A 22009-nucleotide genomic window follows, 5' to 3' on the forward strand; every position below is an offset into this window, starting at 1 on the left:
CTGTAAATTCCGCCCTCACGACAAAACAGACAAAACTCGTAATGAGAATAAATCAATCGAAAGCAAAGAAACTGGCGGCGCAAGCAAAGATCACAGCATCGCAAGCAAAGAAAGGGACTGCAGGTGAGTTTTGCATAGGTATGCTAATGACACTAAGTCTCTGTCTGGCATTCACGTTGTTGGAAGGGAATAATACTAATAATAACATTTCAAAGGTTATTTTGTGGAATCTGTGATTAAATTGTGTCCTTTGATTGTCCAGTAAGACAATCAACGTGAATTGGAATATAGAGTACAAGTCATAGTGGGTGACTGATTCAAACGAAATCGTCCATGAGAATGAACGTGTGTTACACTTAAAGAGAGTGCTTTCCCATACCGGTAGTCGAACCCAGGCCACCTGGGTGAAAACCAGGAATCCTAACCGCTAGACCATATGGGATCTTGACAACACTCAAACAGTGTCGGGAGCTGTTTTCAGCATCACGTCGGTCTTACAAAACATAGGCCTACATCACACAACACTGCGCCTCCCAAGCAATAACACCTTAACTAGTATACTTATAAAATGAGTAATAAAGTAAGTAATACTACATATTCATGTTACACTGACAACTTAGGAAAACCTGAATATCACCTCGGTAGCTCGCCGTGATCGTATAGTGGTTAGTACTTTGCGTTGTGGCCGCAACAACCCCTGTTCGAATCTGGGTCACGGCAGGAGAAATCCTGACACGGCAGAGGGCTGTATTCTTCTCATCATTGCATGCAAGTGAAGTTCATATTTATATCAACACAGTCACAGATTCATCAGAAAATATAGAAGACTAATCATAACTTTGGAAATGTAATATTTTGTGGATTATATCAATACATTAATAAGTTTCATCGCTTTTAAAGTATCTACATATTATTGATTGGTCGTAGAACCCAGTCGCAGGGGGGGAAACCCAACAATAAAACAAGAAGGCTCAGGGTTGGGTTATGTGACAGTATACACATTGATCAGTACATTATGGGTTTTGTATAGCGGACACTGAAAACTGTCCAATGAGAGCACTGGGTTTGCTAATCGGTGTCCCGCCAAGTAGTAGAATATTGCAGTATATGAAAAGTACCCGGGTGACATACAGCTTCCGTTTCGTAAACGAAGTATGGGAGTACTGGACACTTTTCAACCGCATAAAATGCCACGAAACACTATGAAATTTCCATGAAATCTGATTGCATGTAATTCGAAAGCGTTCGATTTAGTTGGATTTCATGAAATGCGTGAAATCTATGGGCTCAAATTAGCGCCATAATTATCGTATTCAAAATGTATAGAATTGTAAACAAAAAAAATGTATCGAAAGCAAACAAAATCGAGAGCAAAACTTTTTCATGAAAATAGTTGGGTTATTCTTCCTGATTGGGTCAGGATGAACCGTCACTCAAACCTGCTGGACCAATGGAGACCCAGGATCCACGCCTTCCTGTAAATTCCGCCCTCACGACAAAACAGACAAAACTCGTAATGAGAATAAATCATTCAAAAGCAAAGAAACTGGCGGCGATAGCAAATATCACACCATCGCAAGCAAAGACAGGGACTGCAGGTGAGTTTTGCATAGGTTTGCTAATGACACTAAGTCTCTGTCTAGCATTAACGTTGTTGGAAGGGAATAATACTAATAATAACATTTCAAAGGTTATTTTGTGGAATCTGTGATGAAATTGTGTCCTTTGATTGTCCAGTAAGACAATCCACGTGAATTGGAATATAGAGTACAAGTCATAGTGGGTGACTGATTCAAACAAAATCATCCCTGAGAATGAACGTGTGTCACACTTAAAGACAGTGCTTTCCCATACCGGGAGTTGAATCCGGGCCACCTGGGTGAAAACCAGGAATCCTAACCTCTAGACCATATGGGATCGTGACAACACTCAAACAGTGTCGGGAGCTGTTTTCAGCATCACGTCGGTCTTAGAAAACATAGGCCTACATCACACAACACTGCGCCACCCAAGCAAAAACACCTTAACTAGTATACTTATAAAATGAGTAATAAAGTAAGTAATACTACTTATTCTTGTTACACTGACAACTTATAAAAAGCTGAATATCACCTTGGTAGCTCGCTGTGATCGTATAGTGGTTAGTACTTTGCGTTGTGGCCGCAACAACCCCAGTTCGAATCTGGGTCACGACAGGTGAAATCCTGACACGGCAGAGGGCTGTATTCTTCTCATCATTGCATGCAAGTGAAGTTCATATTTATATCAACACAGTCACAGATACATCAGAAAATATAGAAGACTAATCATAACTTTGGAAATGTAATATTTTGTGGATTATATCAATACATTAATAAGTTTCATCGCTTTTAAAGTATCTACATATTATTGATTGGTCGTAGAACCCAGTCGCAGGGGGGGAAACCCAACAATAAAACAAGAAGGCTCAGGGTTGGGTCATGTGACAGTATACACATTGATCAGTACATTATGGGTTTTGTATAGCGGACACTGAAAACTGTCCAATGAGAGCACTGGGTTTGCTAATCGGTGTCCCGCCAAGTAGTAGAATATAGCAGTATATGAAAAGTACCCGGGTGACATACAGCTTCCGTTTCGTAAACGAAGTATGGGAGTACTGGACACTTTTCAACGCATAAAAGGCCACGAAACACTATGAAAGTTCCATGAAATCCGATTGCATGTAATTCGAAAGCGTTCGATTTAGTTGGATTTCATGAAATGCGTGAAATCTATGGGCTCAAATTAGCGCCATAAGTATCGTATTCAAACTGTATAGAATTGTAAACAAAAAAAAATGTATCGAAAGCAAAAAAAATCGAGAGCAAAACTTTTTCATGAAAACAGTTGGGTTATTCTTCCTGATTGGGTCAGGATGAACCGTCACGCAAACCTGCTGGACCAATGGAGACCCAGGATCCACGCCTCCCTGTAAATTCCGCCCTCACGACAAAACAGACAAAACTCGTAATGAGAATAAATCAATCGAAAGCAAAGAAACTGGCGGCGAAAGCAAAGATCACAGCATCGCAAGCAAAGACAGGGACTGCAGGTGAGTTTTGCATAGGTTTGCTAATGACACTAAGTCTCTGTCTGGCATTAACGTTGTTGGAAGGGAATAATACTAATAATAACATTTCAAAGGTTATTTTGTGGAATCTGTGATGAAATTGTGTCCTTTGATTGTCCAGTAAGACAATCCACGTGAATTGGAATATAGAGTACAAGTCATAGTGGGTGACTGATTCAAACAAAATCATCCAAGAAAATCAACGTGTGTTACACTTAAAGACAGTGCTTTCCCGTACCGGGAGTTGAACTCGGGCCACCTGGGTGAAAACAAGGAAACCTAACCGCTAGACCATATGGGATCGTGACAACACTCAAACAGTGTCGGGAGCTGTTTTCAGCATCACGTCGGTCTTAGAAAACATAGGCCTACATCACACAACACTGCGCCACCCAAGCAAAAACACCTTAACTAGTATACTTATAAAATGAGTAATAAAGTAAGTAATACTACTTATTCTTGTTACACTGACAACTTATAAAAAGCTGAATATCACCTTGGTAGCTCGCTGTGATCGTATAGTGGTTAGTACTTTGCGTTGTGGCCGCAACAACCCCGGTTCGAATCCGGGTCACGACAGGAGAAATCCTGACACGGCAGAGGGCTGTATTCTTCTCATCATTGCATGCAAGTGAAGTTCATTTTTATATTAACACAGTCACAGATACATCAGAAAATATAGAAGACTAATCATAACTTTGCAAATGTAATATTTTGTGGATTATATCAATACATTAATAAGTTTCATCGCTTTTAAAGTATCTACATATTATTGATTGGTCGTAGAACCCAGTCGCAGGGGGGGAAACCCAACAATAAAACAAGAAGGCTCAGGGTTGGGTCATGTGACAGTATACACATTGATCAGTACATTATGGGTTTTGTATAGCGGACACTGAAAACTGTCCAATGAGAGCACTGGGTTTGCTAATCGGTGTCCCGCCAAGTAGTAGAATATAGCAGTATATGAAAAGTACCCGGGTGACATACTGCTTCCGTTTCGTAAACGAAGTATGGGAGTACTGGACACTTTTCAACCGCATAAAAGGCCACGAAACACTATGAAATTTCCATGAAATCCGATTGCATGTAATTCGAAAGCGTTCGATTTAGTTGGATTTCATGAAATGCGTGAAATCTATGGGCTCAAATTAGCGCCATAAGTATCGTATTCAAAATGTATAGAATTGTAAACAAAAAAAATGTATCGAAAGCAAAAAAAAATCGAGAGCAAAACTTTTTCATGAAAACAGTTGGGTTATTCTTCCTGATTGGGTCAGGATGAACTGTCACTCAAACCTGCTGGACCAATGGAGACCCAGGATCCACGCCTCCCTGTAAATTCCGCCCTCACGACAAAACAGACAAAACTCGTAATGAGAATAAATCAATCGAAAACAAAGAAACTGGCGGCGAAAGCAAAGATCACAGCATCGAATGCAAAGAAAGGGACTGCAGGTGAGTTTTGCATAGGTATGCTAATGACACTAAGTCTCTGTCTGGCATTCACGTTGTTGGAAGGGAATAATACTAATAATAACATTTCAAAGGTTATTTTGTGGAATCTGTGACGAAATTGTGTCCTTTGAATGTCCAGTAAGAAAATCCACGTGAATTGGAATATAGAGTACAAGTCATAGTGGGTGACTGATTCAAACAAAATCTTCCAAGAAAATCAACGTGTGTTACACTTAAAGACAGTGTTTTCCCGTACCGTGAGTTGAACTCAGGCCACCTGGGTGAAAACAAGGAAACCTAACCGCTAGACCATATGGGATCTTGACAACACTCAAACAGTGTCGGGAGCTGTTTTCAGCATCACGTTGGTCTTAGAAAACATAGGCCTACATCACACAACACTGCGCCACCCAAGCAATAACACCTTAACTAGTATACTTATAAAATGAATAATAAAGTAAGTAATACTACATATTCTTGTTACACTGATAACTTAGGAAAAGCTGAATATCACCTTGGTAGCTCGCTGTGATCGTATAGTGGTTAGTACTTTGCGTTGTGGCCGCAACAACCCCGGTTTGAATCCGGGTCACGGCAGGAGGAATTCTGACACGGCAGAGGGCAGTGTTCTTCTCATCATTGCATGCAAGTGAAGTTCATATTTATATCAACACGGTCACAGATATATCAGAAAATATAGAAGACTAATCATAACTTTGCAAATGTAATATTTTGTGGATTATATCATTACATTAATAAGTTTCATCGCTTTTAAAGTATCTACATATTATTGATTGGTCGTAGAACCCAGTCGCAGGGGGGGAAACCCAACAATAAAACAAGAAGGCTCAGGGTTGGGTCATGTGACAGTATACACATTGATCAGTACATTATGGGTTTTGTATAGCGGACACTGAAAACTGTCCAATGAGAGCACTGGGTTTGCTAATCGGTGTCCCGCCAAGTAGTAGAATATTGCAGTATATGAAAAGTACCCGGGTGACATACTGCTTCCGTTTCGTAAACGAAGTATGGGAGTACTGGACACTTTTCAACCGCATAAAAGGCCACGAAACACTATGAAATTTCCATGAACTCCGATTGCATGTAATTCGAAAGTGTCGATTTAGTTGGATTTCATGAAATGCGTGAAATCTATGGGCTCAAATTAGCGCCATAAGTATCGTATTCAAAATGTATAGAATTGTAAACAAAAAAAATGTATCGAAAGCAAAACAAAACGAGAGCAAAACTTTTTCATGAAAACAGTAGGGTTTTTCTTCCTGATTGGGTCAGGGTGAACCGTCACTCAAACCTGCTGGACCAATGGAGACCCAGGATCCACGCCTCCCTGTAAATTCCGCCCTCTCGACAAAACAGACAAAACTCGTAATGAGAATAAATCAATCGAAAGCAAAGAAACTGGCGGCGAATGCAAATATCACAGCATCGCAAGCAAAGACAGGGACTGCAGGTGAGTTTTGCATAGGTTTGCTAATGACACTAAGTCTCTATCTGGCATTCACGTTGTTGGAAGGGAATAATACTAATAATAACATTTCAAAGGTTATTTTGTGGAATCTGAGATGAAATTGTGTCCTTTGATTGTCCAGTAAGACAATCCACGTGAATTTGAATATAGAGTACAAGTCAAAGTGGGTGACTGATTCAAACAAAATCATCCATGAGAATGAACATGTGTCACACTTAAAGACAGTGCTTTCCCATACCGGGAGTCGAACCCGGGCCACCTGGGTGAAAAAAAACGAATCCTAACAGCTAGACCATATGGGATCCTGACAACACTCATACCGTCTTGGGAGCACTCATACCTCATACTCATAACTGACAAAGACATACACTTCTCATACCGTCTCGGGAGCTGTTTTCAGCATTACGTCGGTCTTAGAAAACAAAGGGAAAAACACCCAGCATGCGGCAGTCCTGTGGGCGAAAATGCCTTGTTGATGCTAGAGGTCAGCGGAGAATGGGCCGACTGATTCAAGCTGATAGAAGAGCAACTTTGACTGAAATAACCACTCGTTACAACCGAGGTATGCAGCAAAGCATTTGTGAAGCCACAACACGTACAACCTTGAGGCGGATGGGCTACAACAGTAGAAGACCCCACCGGGTACCACTCATCTCCACTACAAATAGGAAAAAGAGGCTACAATTTGCACAAGCTCACCAAAATTGGACAGTTGAAGACTGGAAATATGTTGCCTGGTCTGATGAGTCTCGATTTCTGTTGAGACATTCAGATGGTAGAGTCAGAATTTGGCATAAACAGAATGAGAACATGGATCCATCATGCCTTGTTACCACTGTGCATCCAAATTAATTAATTAATCCAAATTAACATTCATTTATACTAAAGTAATACAAAAATGACTACAAAAGATTTAGAAGTGAGTAGTTTTTCCAGATTTACAATTATACTGTACAGTCATTGTAAAATATTTTGAACCGTTTTCATCACGTTTCAGAGCAAATGAGTCTGGTTTAAGTTGTCTTACCTTCCTTCCCCCTTCGTCCAAAGTGTATCTGTATGTCATACCAAACTTTATTTAGTAATCCTTTTGGGTTACCAGGGAAAAGTGCAGCTGCATTCTTCAGTATTTTTCTGGTCTTCGGGTGAAATTGGAGGGTAGTGCGTTGATTTATAGTTACCGGCCCGTCGGGTCTGTTTTGCAATGCTGTTAATAACCTTGTTGGCGGGCGTGGGTTCGGAGTCTTACATTCAATTCCATCCACGGCTAAGAGGAGCCTCATTTATGTGCCGATTGGTAACTGCTATTGTCGTATATTTCTCCCTTACTCGCCCCAATGGACGCATACAAATCTCGCAACACCGAGCTTAGTTGTGAATTTTCGATGGTTTTAAGGTCTATAATCCGCTGTTTTTCATCTAACCAAGTTTTGAAACAATGCACAGCCCAGAGTGTTTGCCGCACGGTGTTAGGTTCATGTCGGCTTTCCTCCAAGTTGTCTAAATCAGTAGATGTGATGGTTACAATTCTTGAAGTTTGTGCTGTTAAAGCCGGTTTCCCTCCATCGTTTTAGTCGCCTGACGAGCTTTCGTAGTTTAGGTCAAATTATATATTGTTTAAAAAAGTATCAGTCGCCATGTCCGCTGAGGACATCGATCAAAATCGCGGAGGAAAACTTTGACGTATCCAGTGTCACGAGCCCCTTGTTTTCAAAAGTTAATGTGGCGGAGTGATACACACAGTGACGCGTCCGAGTGCTGAAGGTGTCAGACCATCAGTGCTCATGGAACGTCTCTCGTCCAATCAGATTCGAGGGCTGGAACTAACTTGTATATATAGCGACACTCATTCATGTCAGTTGCAGTGGACATTTTCCTAGCTACTGGAAGAATGAACAGTAGTTGGAGAAATACATACATACATACATACATATATACATACATACATACATACATACATACATAAATTAATTGTTAATAATGATTTAAGGTGAAACGGTTAACAGGACTACAACATTTCCCCCTCCATACAGGTACTTTTAAATTTCCATTTCGACCACTGCGTACACCATGGCGGTCTGTGCGTGTTGCCCCCCACCGTGTGGGACTACACTCGTCGGAGAAGCGGCACGTCGGAGAATCGGGAAGATTGAAATAAGTACGAATTTACTTTCAATATTGTAATTTGCTTTGCATGATTCACAGTTAGTGTATATTTATGTATCCCTAGTGTACTCGTTTTAGTAATTAACCTGCTATTATGGTAGCACCACAGTATAGTTATGTCGCCGAGTATCGTCCGTGTCAATGGCTGCTAGATTGCAGACGGGAAATTGTCCACAGAGGGAAACACTGGGATATATTCATGAAGGGATTTACACCAATTCGCTGTTTCAGACACTTTTTCTGTATTGAATAAATACATTAAATTTAACATGCATTCCTCACCGTGCATACAGTTTATTATGAATATGCTTTGTATGAGTGTATAATTTTTCATTAATTTTAAGGGTAATTTTTTTACTTTTATTCATGTTAAAAATAGTCGGATATGGAATCGGTGTAATGTAAAACCCTTGATGAATATATTCTAGAACTGATTTATAGGCATAATTATTGAAAATTGGGGGGTGTTTGTTGTGCAGTAATGGGGAAATCAATGCAATTATGGTTTGATGGAAAATTCTGCTTATTGAAGTCTGTGATGATGGTCCCAAATCATCACAGCTACTGCAGTTTCCCTGTTGCCAGACACTGAAACATTGTCACCACCTTTATCTCTGCTGATAGTGGTGCATTTCGGACAGTGGGAAGAGATTGCATTTCTTACTTGTTCTGTAACCAATAATATTCAGTTTCTGTCCAATCTACACAACCGGTCAGAAGTTTTAGAACGCCTCAATTTTTCCAGTTGTAATTGTAATTTACACATATAATATAATTTACTCTGAAATTAAAGCATAGAACAGATAAACAATTGGAGATAAAAAATACTTTGTGGAATTGTTTTTTTAACAAAATATAACCCCTTAAACTGACAAACCCCCATTTTAAATGTACCCTCTGGTACCCTTAAAAGGGCACCAAATCCTTGTGCTTCTCTTTATCCCATGTGTACTCTTCACTGTTGTATTGTTTGCCATGAAAGCTGAGACTTCACTTTCTAATGATGTGAAGCATCCTCTGATGTGAAAAAAGTGTTTTTTATTGCCCCCCCTCCGCATTCTGAAACAACTGGGGGGATACTTGGTCTGAGTAGGAATACAAAATATCGGAAAATATTGACAATTATGATATATTCTGGAACCAGACAGTCTACTGATCAAGACAATACCATCCACGTGTTGGTAGAAGCAACACACACTCGTAGAGAGCTCAAAATGTCAAGATGGAAAACTGTTTACAATGTACTAATACACAATGATTTTATATGATTGGATCTGAACTTCTCTGTGTTTGATAGAACATCAAATAATATATACTGGATTAATCGTTAGGTTGTTCTGAACAAAACTGAGTGATCTGAATGAGACACCTCCCCCTAACCCCGAGTAGACTGCGCGTTCACCCCCCGGACTCTGTGTGATGGCGGGCGACATTGAAACTGTAAATCGGATGTGTTTGAAAATGAAACATGCTGGTAGCCAAGAGAATAAGCTTTCAGACAATGTGTGCATTGTAGGAATACAGTGTAACTTATATGCACAGGAACTACACATCACACTGGCAAATAATGCTTAAGAGGGTGTAGTAACACAGTATATGAATCTGAAATTTACATTATTTTTCAGTTTTTGGTAACCTAAACTTTTCTTTGTAACCTCTGGCAGTTTAAGCTTACCTTTGTACCATTTCAGGTTTGTCACTGGACTTGAACTGCTTAAATTTCAATAAAAACTGGAAAAATGGGGGTGTTCTAAAACTTTTGACCGGTAGTGTATATCATCACATTAACTCTTCATCATCACATGGTTGTTACACCTTTCCTTTAATGGAAGGTGCGCTCAGTCGTTTTCTCATTGCTGCCATCTCCCAACTCCTAACTAGTTAGGGGACCTCGTGAGGTCTCCTAAATATTGGTCGAGTTACGAGGAATTTTAATTCTAAATAATCTTTATGAATAGCTTTTACTCCTAAAAGTAAAAGTAGGACCAAAGTGACGTCACTCTCAGCTATTTCAGGCACTGATTGATCACTCTCAGATGCTTTACAATATACGGGCACTGAAGAAGAAAAATAAGGAAGAAAGAAGAGGAGGGGGTGGACATTGGTGTCTAAATTCCATCACTTGGTTCTCTTACTGTAGGACAGGTTTTAAGGTATATGGTTCTTCAGACATACTAAACACAACAAAACAAAAAGTAATCTTGCTGCACACATACATAGTAACTGGCATTCTGATATACCATCTCTCTGGGTGGGACTCGGAGTGTGTTGTTACCAAACCCTCATTAAATGCTTCCTAAGGTGTGCACTGTTCTGGCTTCCAGGAGGAACTGCAGACCTAAGAAATTATGATAAAGATTAATGGCGCTAATCTTGTATTTATCACAGAGAAGACATTTTGTTTTAAAGAGCAGCAGACAAGGACATTTGGATACATTCCCAGAGACAGATATAGAGAGAGAGAGTCTGGAAACTAACATAATTAGATTGTTTTTCTCCTTTACTTCTAGAGGAACTAATTCATTAGAGTAGAGCTGAGGTGATGCAAAATATAGGCTATAACATGCATAGAGAGGGAGAGTGAGAGCCTTATCTGTGGTGTTAAATTGAACAAAGTGTTTAATGTTATGTACCAGATATTTACAAAGGACTTAGTGCTAAACGCAGCAGTGGGTGTGTGGGTGGGGGTTAATGGATGTATTTATTGAAAAGCCTTAAGATTTTCCAACTGAACTAAACAACTTTGAACAGCTGGTTGAAGTGCTCTCAGAGATATCGAGGAGTCATAGCACAGCGCCCATATTCTCCTGTGGTTTCATTCACTTGTTTCCCATTCTACTTTGATTGTCCTGTGTGATTGTGTGTTGCCACTGAAATTAAATTACACAAAAAATTCAAACCACTACAGCTATACCAACTCCAACAACCTTCACCCACTCCTCTTTCAAACCACGGTCACCGACGGCATTATTGCCATATTCAACAGTTACAAGAAACTGAGCAGGGCCTGTCGATTAATCTGGCGTCAGGAAATGCTGTACAAGTGAGAGGATGGAGGACAAGTCTCTGCCCCTACTGGCTTCACGGAAAATGGAACCCCCGATCCACAGGAGAGTGGGAGAGACGACTGGATCAGGTTCTGGCAGGATACCAAAATGCATTAGCAATGTCATCATGAGGTGCACCTAGTAAAAAGGTCAAATCGGCCAATGTACGTTGGCGCTGACCTGGGAGGGTCACAGTGTTCCCTCAACACATGATGGATCACTCCCATTAACCTTGAGCTGAGTCAGACCGCTAACGAGATCAACGTCCGAGCCCATTAAACACGGTGAGCCGGGAGGGAAAGCAGAACCCCCTTGCTCAGCCAAGCCTTCCGCAGTAATCCAATATCGGCCAGTCCCAGATTAACACCCTCCTTCAGGGAGTGTTAGGGTTTCACTAGCCAGCTACTGCTCCTCACCGCAGTGACTGGTTTAATTTCCTCTTCAGGCTTGATTTTGATTGCTTTGCAGTGGAAAGCTCTTTCATCAATTTAGTTCCGATTTGTTCATTCTGTGTTGGTGGTTTTTTATTTATTTGTTTTTAACCTAGGTTATGTGCAAGGCTTAAAAGAGCATGATGTCATTTGCTTTGTATGTAATGGTACAACCTCGTACACCAGTGCTTAAGGAAGGACAAGAAGAGTAATGCTGTTTAAAGTGTGGTGAAGACATCGAAACAACAGAAAGACAACAGTTCATCAGCCATGCAGGGGAATAAAGATGTGGGTACAGACTGGGAGGCAGTGTGTGTAATTAGGCAGGCAGAGACCTAGGAGAAGATTTGCAAGGTGTGACAAGTCCAGGCTGGACAGTGCAGAGACGGAGCAGTGCTGATGTCCTGAGAAGCTGGTTCCACCGCATTAGAAGAAACGGACAGCTCAGTTTTTAGTAGTGCTTGGGATTTTTTAGCCTGATGTCTGTCTTGTCCAAAGTGACTCCCTCTCTGTAAAAATGACATCATGCAAATGTTACATATTATAGACCGGTCCAATATAAAATAGAGAACACAATATAATATAAATGCAATAGGTTTTAAATAAAACCATATAATCTCAGTGAGTAACAGAGTGAAGCAAGGGCATGCAGACAGCAGCAGACGAAGCACAACAATGTAGTCCAAATTAGCAAATGTATTAAATGGAAGGTGATTGTGCTTTGACTGCCTGCATTGGGCAGAGAGAAGGAGCGCAGTGTTGCTGATGGCAGTGCAAAGGCATCAAGGCAGAGAGATGGATTGCAAGTGAGTGTTAAGTGAGATGTTGCAGCCCTGATGGAGTATCACTCGGTGGAATGATAACTGGGCCAATGTGGCCCATTTTAAATGGCCCTTGGTTACATTTGCAGCCTCCGGTGTTGGCGCCAACTGCATCGACCTACCAGGCTCGCTCTGTTTGTAGAAGTCGCATAATATTTGCTCTGTGATACATTTAGGTCTGCCAGGGGTTACTTTCAGGCATATGGTCTTCTGTGAGTGCTGGGCAAATACATGGGCTCTGTACTGAATTTTTGCTTTTTCCATCTAACTGAGTTTGTGGAAGTTTGGATCAATATTGTTGAACTAATATGTCTGTTACTAACAAGACATGACTGACTCCATCTGCCTAGCAACCTGGGGACAATACTACCATGGTTAGAGAAGTGAAAGGTGTCCAGAAATCAACAGGATTTTTCCTATTCAACCACAGGGGATGTCTTTAAGAGCTGCTGCCCCCACTGTCTGGTTTAACTGTTGTTTTCCCTAAATTACCATTTTATTTTTTTAAGTGAGCCAGGTAAAACATGTCAACACTGTATTTGTACACAGTCATGTTGATATCTAAAGCACAGAAAAAAACAGACTTGGAGACATGTTATGTGGACATCCCATTGTGGCATCTGCAGATTGTAAGCATGGTTTATGGAAAAGTATACGAATATAAATAGATCTTTGAGCTTCCCCTGCTCAAGCTGCTTGGTAAACAACTCTGTCTTGTTTTCATCCATCTTTTTAATGGCACGAGTTGCTTGATGCGTCACCACCGAGTTGGAGTTTGTACCGCCTCCAAGCATTGGTTGGAATGTCTTATTAGACCCTCGTGTAAAGTAGTCAAAACTAAATCTAGCTTTAATCTTGCCTTTTCATAATCCAGTGCTTTTTGCCGGCTAGCTGTGCTCTCTGTGGTCTTTTCTCCACATGAGTTCAGCTCTCAAGGTTAGATTTTGGAGAACCTGCAAACCGTTTATCAGAGGCACTCCTATTCTGATTGAGTGCATTATTACAGGGTTCAATTTCTGCAGCAAATAACTCGTGACGTGCTTTGGAAATTAACATCTGGAGTAGGGAAGTATAATAACGGTGGAATCACACTGGATTCAGTCTTTGTCTCAGAGGAGCTGATGCATACGTAGGGCAAATATTTAGGTAGATTAATGATTCCAGAATTCCATATAGTCTTTCTAGATTGTTGGGTAGTTTGTTCCTGCAAACATGCCTCCTGTTATTGATCCTGATTTTATTCAATTTACTAATTTTTGAGCTTGAAGTAGTCACTTATTGTTTGTGGATATCGAAGTAAGGAATTGCTTTTTACTTAAATAAATACAGAGTTGCCTAAAGGAAGGTGGTGTTGTAATTTGGTCTACACTATGAGTGGAGTTGAGTTCCCCTTTCTCACTCACAAGCTATTGTTTTTAATGGCAGAGGAGACTCACCCATTTTGAGCCATGTGCAATACATTCTCAGAATCAGAGACGTAAATAAACAAACCATCACGGCCACGTAAACAGTTACTTTAATAATCCCCAAGCCGAATACAAGCCCATGCAGAGGTTAATGAGTTTGGCCACAGGAGGAGGTTGTTGAGGTAGCTGCATACCTCCCACAGCTGTGTCACGTCACAGACCAGACTTATTTTCCCGTAGAATCGTACTTTATAGGCTCCCCCAGTTGGTGTGATTCGTTGCAGCAGGTCCAAGGCTTTTGTATCTGGGCTCCTGTTTTTTTGCAAATGCCACAGAGAGTTATTGGCTAGCATACTCAGAGACTGCTCACTGGCCAGACATAACAGTGTTGGCCTTACACTGCCCGTCACTGAATCAACAGGCGGGGAGGGGGCGAGAAAGAAGGTTATTAATGAGACAGCGCCTTAATCATCAGTACGTGTGTGTGGGTGTGTGTGCACATCTTCAGAGGAAAGCAGTTGGGCTGGGATGGGACGTACAGCCCCAGTCCTGGTTAGAAACTGACCAAGACCACTTCTGATGTGTATATTTAATGTATTTAATTATTTATTTTATTTTATTATAATTATTTTTTTATTTTACCAAATATACAACAACAGCGCTAAGATTCTCCCTTGAAAGGTAAGTTGTCCATCTCTTGGCACTTTTTAATATAGTCGGCTACATTTATTTAATTGCTTTTTGAATGGACGTCCTTCTCATTTTTTATGGAGAGGAGCTATTATCATGTCAAGGTTTAAATGTTCATATCTGGTATACAATGCTCTGTATCCTGAATGCCTTTTAAAGTACTTCCAGAATTTCAAAGAGTCTCTCATACATGTGTAGGTCTCTTACCTGTGCACGTGAATATCAAGGCAGTGATATCATTTGATTTGCCTTGGAGGACTTTGCTTGTACAACCTCAATCGTGACTCTGTGACTCTAGATTAAATCCGCATATAGCAATATGCTGGAAAGATACCATTGATAGATTACGTGTACGTGTCTCAATCAGTAGAACGTGTGTGTTTTTATACAAGAATGGTGTGAATGCTTCGGATACCAGCTGTGCATTTTGAAATGCAGGAAATGTTTTTTTCTGAGTGTCTGGCAAATAATCATAAACAAACAAATAAATCATCTTATCATCTTACTCTCTATGTTAAAGAGATACCATTGATAAATCTTCTAAATTGTGGGGGAAGCACCCTTGGCTGTCATAGATTAGTGCACATTAATGCTGAAAGCTAAGGACTGAGTGAGGTGGCTGACAGCCAGGCGACCTGTGGGAGAGAGATGGGAGCAGATTGTTTTTGGACTGCTGATTTAACAGGGTGCAGAAAAGGGAGCACTCCTGTCCCGGTGATCAGTCATGCTGGGGAGAGGGGAGGCAGGGGGGTGGCTGAGGCTGCTGCAAATGTAGACTAGCCCTCATTAATGTGCCAGAGAGCTGCGATTTAGAGTGTTTTACTGCTCTTGAGGCGGAAGAAAGCTCAGAAAGGAAGCACTAAATTTATATTAGTGACAGCCTAGGCAACAACTTCACCCAAGACTTATATGGTAAATTTAGGAGAAGGGTGAGGAAAAGCAATCCTTCAGCGGCTGCTGTTTAATCCCGCGCTCCCTCTGTCATAATAAAGAGCAGATTATCCAGATGAGTTAATGTGTCTGCAGACGTTTAAACAGAAATGGAAAGAATCCCGCTATACACAACCTCTGCCCGCCTCGTTTGTCACAGAGAGTTTTTCTTTCAGTTAAATTAATTAAATTCAATTCATCAATTTTATTTTTGTATCAATAAATATCACCTATGCCTCTCAAGAGTTACTGCAGGGGTGTTAATAGCCACATTTGCTTGCACATTCACACAGCTGCATTCATTCATATATTGGGGAGCTCAGGGCAGTTGTTCCAGTGTATCCATGCATTTCCAAACAGCTGTATTTATTTGTGTGCGATTGTTTCAGTTATGTTTGGTGTTGAAACTAAGTGAATAGACCTCAGATGTTTCTAGTGAAGATCAGTCTATACAAATGAGTAGCAGAGGGATGGAGAAGGTAATGAGACAAGTTAGGGAAATATATCTGCTTAATTGACAGTAAAGTGTCCTTCGACTTACTGGTGTAAATTTCAGTTCTCGCAGTGATGAGGAAAGTCTTTGAATGATGCTTTAGTGAGTGACACTGACGGGTCCTGCCTGCATGCAGAGAGATCTTGATCTGCCAGGGTAACTCTGTCAGACTACCTTTTGAATCCTCTCCCTGCAATTGCTTGAAATAATAAGGCGTCTTGACTGACTTAAACAAAAAGGTGAAGCTTCGTTCTTCCACATCAGTCATCCCTGGTTATCAAGCGGAGGCCTGTATTAGGAATAAGTCTGGTGCCAGCGAGCTTTAAAAAAACACAAACTGATGCTGACCCTGTGGAGGGAGACTACTGCAGACTACTACTACTGGCTGCCTCACTGAGTAGAGGGTCTTTGCATTTTGGACTCCTTGAGTTTCAGCTGGGACCTGCAAGATTAGGAACAGATGCTTCAGTAAAACAACTCAAACACATCCAACAGTTTCTGGGTTTCAACAACTTGCCGCTCAGATGTATAGCTACAAAGAGCTGGTAAACTTGCAAAATCTTCTTTGATGCTAATGCTGACAATTTTTATTCACGTCAATGGAAGTTCCTTGTTGATTGCTGATGTTTTTTGAGGATGCTTTAGATTGAAACAAACAATTGAATAGCTGGCTCTGACCTCTGTCTGTCTTTTTCCTTAGGGTGGTTTCAGAGGAAGACGTGAGGCTGTCTATCTGGACACATTAAGCTTCTGTTTGAATAACCTTTGCTACAGGATGTGCCTTTCTTATTCTGTTTTAATATAAACAAGTTATTCCCTGTGTGTGGCTGTGGGTGGGGGGACACATCTATGGATCCCTTCAAAAGGATAACACCTAATTACTCCTTGGGTCATTCCTAAGAGCACACAGTGAAATCTTCCCAAACTACCTTTGACATCTAGTCTCATTAAAGGAGGAAAAGCAGATCACTGAGCAATTCTTTCAAGAACAACCACCCCGCTCACCGTACTCTGCTTAGTGGTCTTGTACATTAAATGCCTCCCTTTTTTATCAAAACAAAAAGGGGACTTATTACACCAAGCATTTCACTTGGCAGCCCCCTGAGATTTGCATGGTTTGGGAATGGAGCAGATCAAAGAAGTAGGGAGCCCCTCTGCGGTGGTCTGAGGTGAAGGCGAGCCATGGAGACTGAGCTTCCCAACCCTTCCCCATCCTGCTACCATGGTGCCAACCAATCGAACATGTCCCAGAGTGGGAGTCGGGTGGACCAGGGGAGGCAAGTGCTGATGGGTTTGTTGCTGGGGTGGCTGTGCTTGGTCACCATCCTCATGAATCTAATGGTGCTCTACGCCGTGCAGAAGACACGTACTCTCCACACGGTTGGCAACTTGTACATCGTCAGTCTGGCTGCTGCGGACCTCCTGATTGGCTGTGCTGTCATGCCCCTCAGCCTGGACTACCTCCTGACCCAGGAATGGAGAATGGGGTTCGTGGCTTGCAAGTTCTGGCTGTCGGTAGACTACGTGGCCAGCACTGCCTCCATCTTCAGTCTCTTCATCCTGTGTCTGGACCGCTACAATTCCATCCAGCAGCCCCTGGCCTACATGCAGATCAGGACGAAGGCTAGGGCAAGCTGGCTCATTGCACTGGCCTGGCTTCTCTCCGCCAGCTGGCTGATCCCTATCCTGTGCTGGCCGGTTGGCGAGGTCCCTCCTGATCCCCTTCAGTGTGACACAGAATTCCGTCACAGCTCCTGGTTCAAGCTCCTGGCTGCCTTTCTCAACTTCTACCTCCCTTCCGGACTAATGTTGAAGTACTACTACCGGATCTACGCTGTTGTCCGGGGCCGCTTCCGAAGGAGGTTCGGCTTTGTAGGAGATGGATTCCTGGAAATGACTGGCCCATTCCTACTGGGGAGGTGGGAGAAAAAATCCCGTGCACCAGACACATTCAGAATGCAGGGATGGCCAGAGACCCAGTGTGTGAACCTCTGTCTCAGCCGCAAGTTGGGCGGCAGGGGAAGACCCCAAGCCAGTGGGGGCGTGGAACAGAAGCTTGCAGAACACAAAGAAGGGGCTGGGGATTTGGACGGCCTGTCAGAATTCTCTCAGTTTAGTCATCCCTGTCCTGTGACTATCCGCTACCCATCTGGTTATGCCAGACTACTTAGTATGGATTCCAAGCCTGCCGGCCGCCCCAGAAGCTTGTCTGCAGATGACAGTCGGGCTACCCCACATCCTGCATCTGTGGGAGGCAGGCGGTGTAAAAGGACCCAGCGTCTCCCACACAGAGCCACTTCCTGTAGGGTAATGTCCAGGGCTGGGGCGGGGGCGGCCCAGAACTTCCAGGAGATCAGGAAACTGCGAAGGATGTGTGAAATCCTGGGCTCTGGGGGGCCAGGGCATGGGCAGGGAAGGGCTTCCTGGATGCGTCCATCCATCTCTGCCCAGCCGCCCCCCACCAGCCAGCTGAAGAAGGAGTGGAAAGCCGCTAAGCAGCTGGGTGCCATCATGGTGGTGTTCCTGGTCTGCTGGATCCCATACTTCACTGCGTTCACCATCACCGCCCTGTGCAACTCCTGTGTCAGCCCCCAGACCCACATGGTCACCATCTGGCTGGGCTACCTCAACTCCACCCTCAACCCCTTCATCTACCCCTTCTGCAACACCACCTTCCGCAAGACCTTCAGGCACATCCTTAGACTGCAGCGCTGAGGGGGCCCCTGCTCCCCCCTGTCTGAAGACCTCCAAAGACCACTACCATCCCTTTGAAGTGTCCCAAGAGAGGCAGTGCCGGTCCAGTTACTGGTGTGCTAACTGTAAAAATAGATGACAAAAAAAATCCAATAATAAGCTGAATAAGCTCTTACAATCTCGAACAAAGTCAGGGTTTTTTATTTTATTTTGACAAGTCTGATCATATACTCTCAGTTTGGTCATCTCTGTCCGGTGGATTTACTGCTCCAATGCCAGTCAAATCCCTTTGATGGATCTAACAGATTTTCATTTGACGAAACTCAAACCATGCTGCACCTCTACAGAAGAAAGACTCGAAAGACTGAGTGTTTTTTCCACTCACGCCAAAACAGCTTGGCATTTGTTTGTTTGTTTGTTTGTACATAAACACAATAGTCCTTTCACTAAGAAAGTCCACTGAAATGCATGACACACAGAAGTCCTGTCACCCTTTCAACCCTTGTTGTTCCTCGTTTGGCTTTGTTTGGCTCTTGAATGGCTTTGCTTCCCTGGTTGTGCTGTGCATGCCCCTCTCTGTGTTTTAACAGGAGCATCTCTCTGATGCTTTGCTACCTTTCCTCTTTCTAAGCCCTACTTCCCTGTACACATCTAGTCTAGTCTGGCCGTCACATGGTTTGTCTCTATCGGCCTACCCGGTGACAGATCAATCTTTCCCTAACTCATCTCTGTGGCTCTGTGACAATATAGTACTGATCCTGCCTGACCTTTCCTCTACTGCACCCTGCTTTTATTTATGTATTTATTTATTGCATTATACCATTTCCTCTGCCTTTCCTGTAGTTTTTCACACTGGTACCTTCCTTGTGCTTTGGCTTCTCTTAGTGAGTGTTGTCATCAGTTCAACTGATCTGTCTCCTTCCTCTGCTGCCACACACTTTCGGCTTGTCTCTCGGGGTCATTACTTGCGCACTTGTTGTCCCCTGTCGGTATGCAAAACAACCAAAATTTGAAGTGTCTCATAAAAGGAATTGTGAGTGTTTTTTTTTTTTAGTTTAGTTTCCTTGGTGTTGTTTAATGTCTGACTTACACTTGCCACACATTGTCTTTAGTGAGCCCCTGCTTGTTTTTTTGTTTTTGTTTTTAACCCAGGGATGTCCAACTCAGTTCCTGGACTGCTGTAGTGTGTTCTAGTTCTTGTTTCAACCCTTCTCTGATTCACAGTTGTTCGGTCAGTTGGATTAAGTGGATCATTTAACACTTCCCTGCAGGTTATAAAGCATTCTGTATGTACTGTATCTCAAATAAACAGCATATCTTATCCTAGCACCTGAAAGGTTTAAGTAATTTAGTAACTGAATACTACAGTTAAATAAAAAATTAACATGATACTGAGGCCATCCCACCTTTGACACCCACATTTAAATAAGTACTGGACAAATAATAGTCTTAAAAACTCATTGCTATTCTTGGAAGAAGTAGGCTGGCAGGTACTTGAGTTAGTGTTGGCGACAAACAAAGGGAAAAGCCTTATTTAGCTGTATCCATTGCTAAGCTGTTCATTTTGAGTTCAGTGCAGTAAATGCTTGGGTTCTCTTCTCTGCTGGCCCTGGCACGTATGTGATGCTTGTTCTAGCTGTAAATGCACAGGCCTCTCACAAGATGGCAGTCTTGGTTTTGTTGAAGGCACATCAGGTCTTGTCATCCTATTTGCTGTGACCAAGCCGGCTTAGTATTTCCTCAGCCCCTCTGTTTGCATGGAGCACAATGTGAGTCCACTGTGTACAGAAATCGGATCTGCTTTCAGCATGACTTTAATTCCTACATTGTAACGGAGCTTGAACAAACACAGTGGGCAAACAGAAACCTGCTTAAAAGCATACTTCTACTACTTATTGCTCTGCTACCTATAGAAAATACAGCTGATCTTTGTCTGTGTGTTCAAGAAAAACTAAACCAAGCAAAGAAAAAAAACACATTTGAAGATAAGGGGCATTTTAGCTCTGTTGAAATCCTGTGCACACTTAATTACCAGAGAAAAAAGGGTCTCACATTTCTTCCCTGTCTCTCGCCTAGCCCTGCACATTTGATTTTGGATAGCTTGTGCAATATCTTGTATTACCTTTCTGTCTCTTCTTGCTACTGTCAACTTGTTTGTGCCCCTACTCAGCAGTTTCTGTCTATTTCAGTTGCTTTGTGATTTAAACGTTTAGTTTAGTTTAGTTTTACAGTGCTAATTCAGAACAATAAATTATGTAAAATAAATGGAGCAGTATAAGTTATTAAACAAAGTGCACAGTGCTGTCATTTGTATCTTTACTTTATGGGTTTGATTTTCTATTGAAGTCTAGATCTATTTAACCAGTGTAAGCCATTGGGCAGTGCTCAGCAGACATGTCTTAAAGCAAAATAATTCCTGTGTAACTTCCTCTGATGAACCCTATATATAGATGTTTAACATCATCATTTGAACCTTAAAAACTGTTTATTCAGCTCATAAGGCACAAAATATAGGTGGGGAACAGGAACCATGTGGACATGGCCTGTATTGTGATCTGTGTATATTATCACATTATGGTGTAATGGCCGGTTTACAATCCATCACCTGCCTGTCACTGAAGAGGAGGCGATCATTGTTGTCGCTGTGCAGTTTATGCTTTCTGGCGACAGTCGCCCTGGTCGATAACAACAGTCGCTGGTCGCGTCACTGAGAGTTCAAATCGACTGATCTTTGACCTTGTCGCTGACCCCAATGCTAGGCGATTCATTTATAGAGTATTTGTGACCAGCGCTGACATGGAAGACAGGCGGTTTGTTGAAAAGCTTCTCAGCGCAATAACCTCGTATCCCTGTATATACCAGGTCGATAGAGCTGATTATAATCATCAGTAAAAAAAGGAGAATGCTTGGGCATTGATTGCTTCTCAAGTGCAGTCCATCTGTGAGTATTTTTCCCTCACAAGTGACATTTTTAACTGCAACTTTACCCACACATAATGTCATCACATTGTCATTTGACAGAGATACGAAGCATAGGAATGTGTAAATCATTAAAATTGTATAAGTTAAGGATAGTGTAGAAATAAGGACAGCCCATGTCATTAGCCCAGATGCATTTTATAAACTGAATAGCAATACGCAATATTAATAAACAAGTGAGGGAAAATAACAGTGACTATACATACATTTCATCAAATATTTTAAAATGGGTTTTGATTATTTTGATCGTTTTCATCACCAGTGGCCAACCCCCCCTCCCCCATCCCAACAATAAAAAACACAAAACGGTG

At 42.0% G+C, this 22009-nt stretch overlaps 1 protein-coding gene and 2 non-coding genes across 3 annotated transcripts; 1 reads left to right on the forward strand and 2 right to left on the reverse strand.

Annotated features, from left to right (window-relative positions):
- Window positions 1-370: 370 nt before the first annotated feature.
- trnae-uuc (transfer RNA glutamic acid (anticodon UUC)) lies at window positions 371-442 on the reverse strand. Its single transcript has one exon. It is a non-coding gene; the product is annotated as a tRNA-Glu (tRNA).
- A 1403-nt stretch (window positions 443-1845) lies between these two features.
- Window positions 1846-1917, reverse strand: trnae-uuc (transfer RNA glutamic acid (anticodon UUC)). The gene has a single exon. It is a non-coding gene; the product is annotated as a tRNA-Glu (tRNA).
- A 15290-nt stretch (window positions 1918-17207) lies between these two features.
- Window positions 17208-18740, forward strand: LOC136753972 (histamine H1 receptor-like). Its single transcript, XM_066710350.1, has one exon. It carries the CDS (start codon window positions 17208-17210, stop codon window positions 18738-18740), a length of 1533 nt encoding a protein of 510 aa, XP_066566447.1.
- Window positions 18741-22009: the final 3269 nt, after the last annotated feature.

The sequence above is a fragment of the Amia ocellicauda genome, chromosome 7 (genome assembly GCF_036373705.1).
Source record: "Amia ocellicauda isolate fAmiCal2 chromosome 7, fAmiCal2.hap1, whole genome shotgun sequence".
NCBI classification, from domain to species: domain Eukaryota; kingdom Metazoa; phylum Chordata; class Actinopteri; order Amiiformes; family Amiidae; genus Amia; species Amia ocellicauda.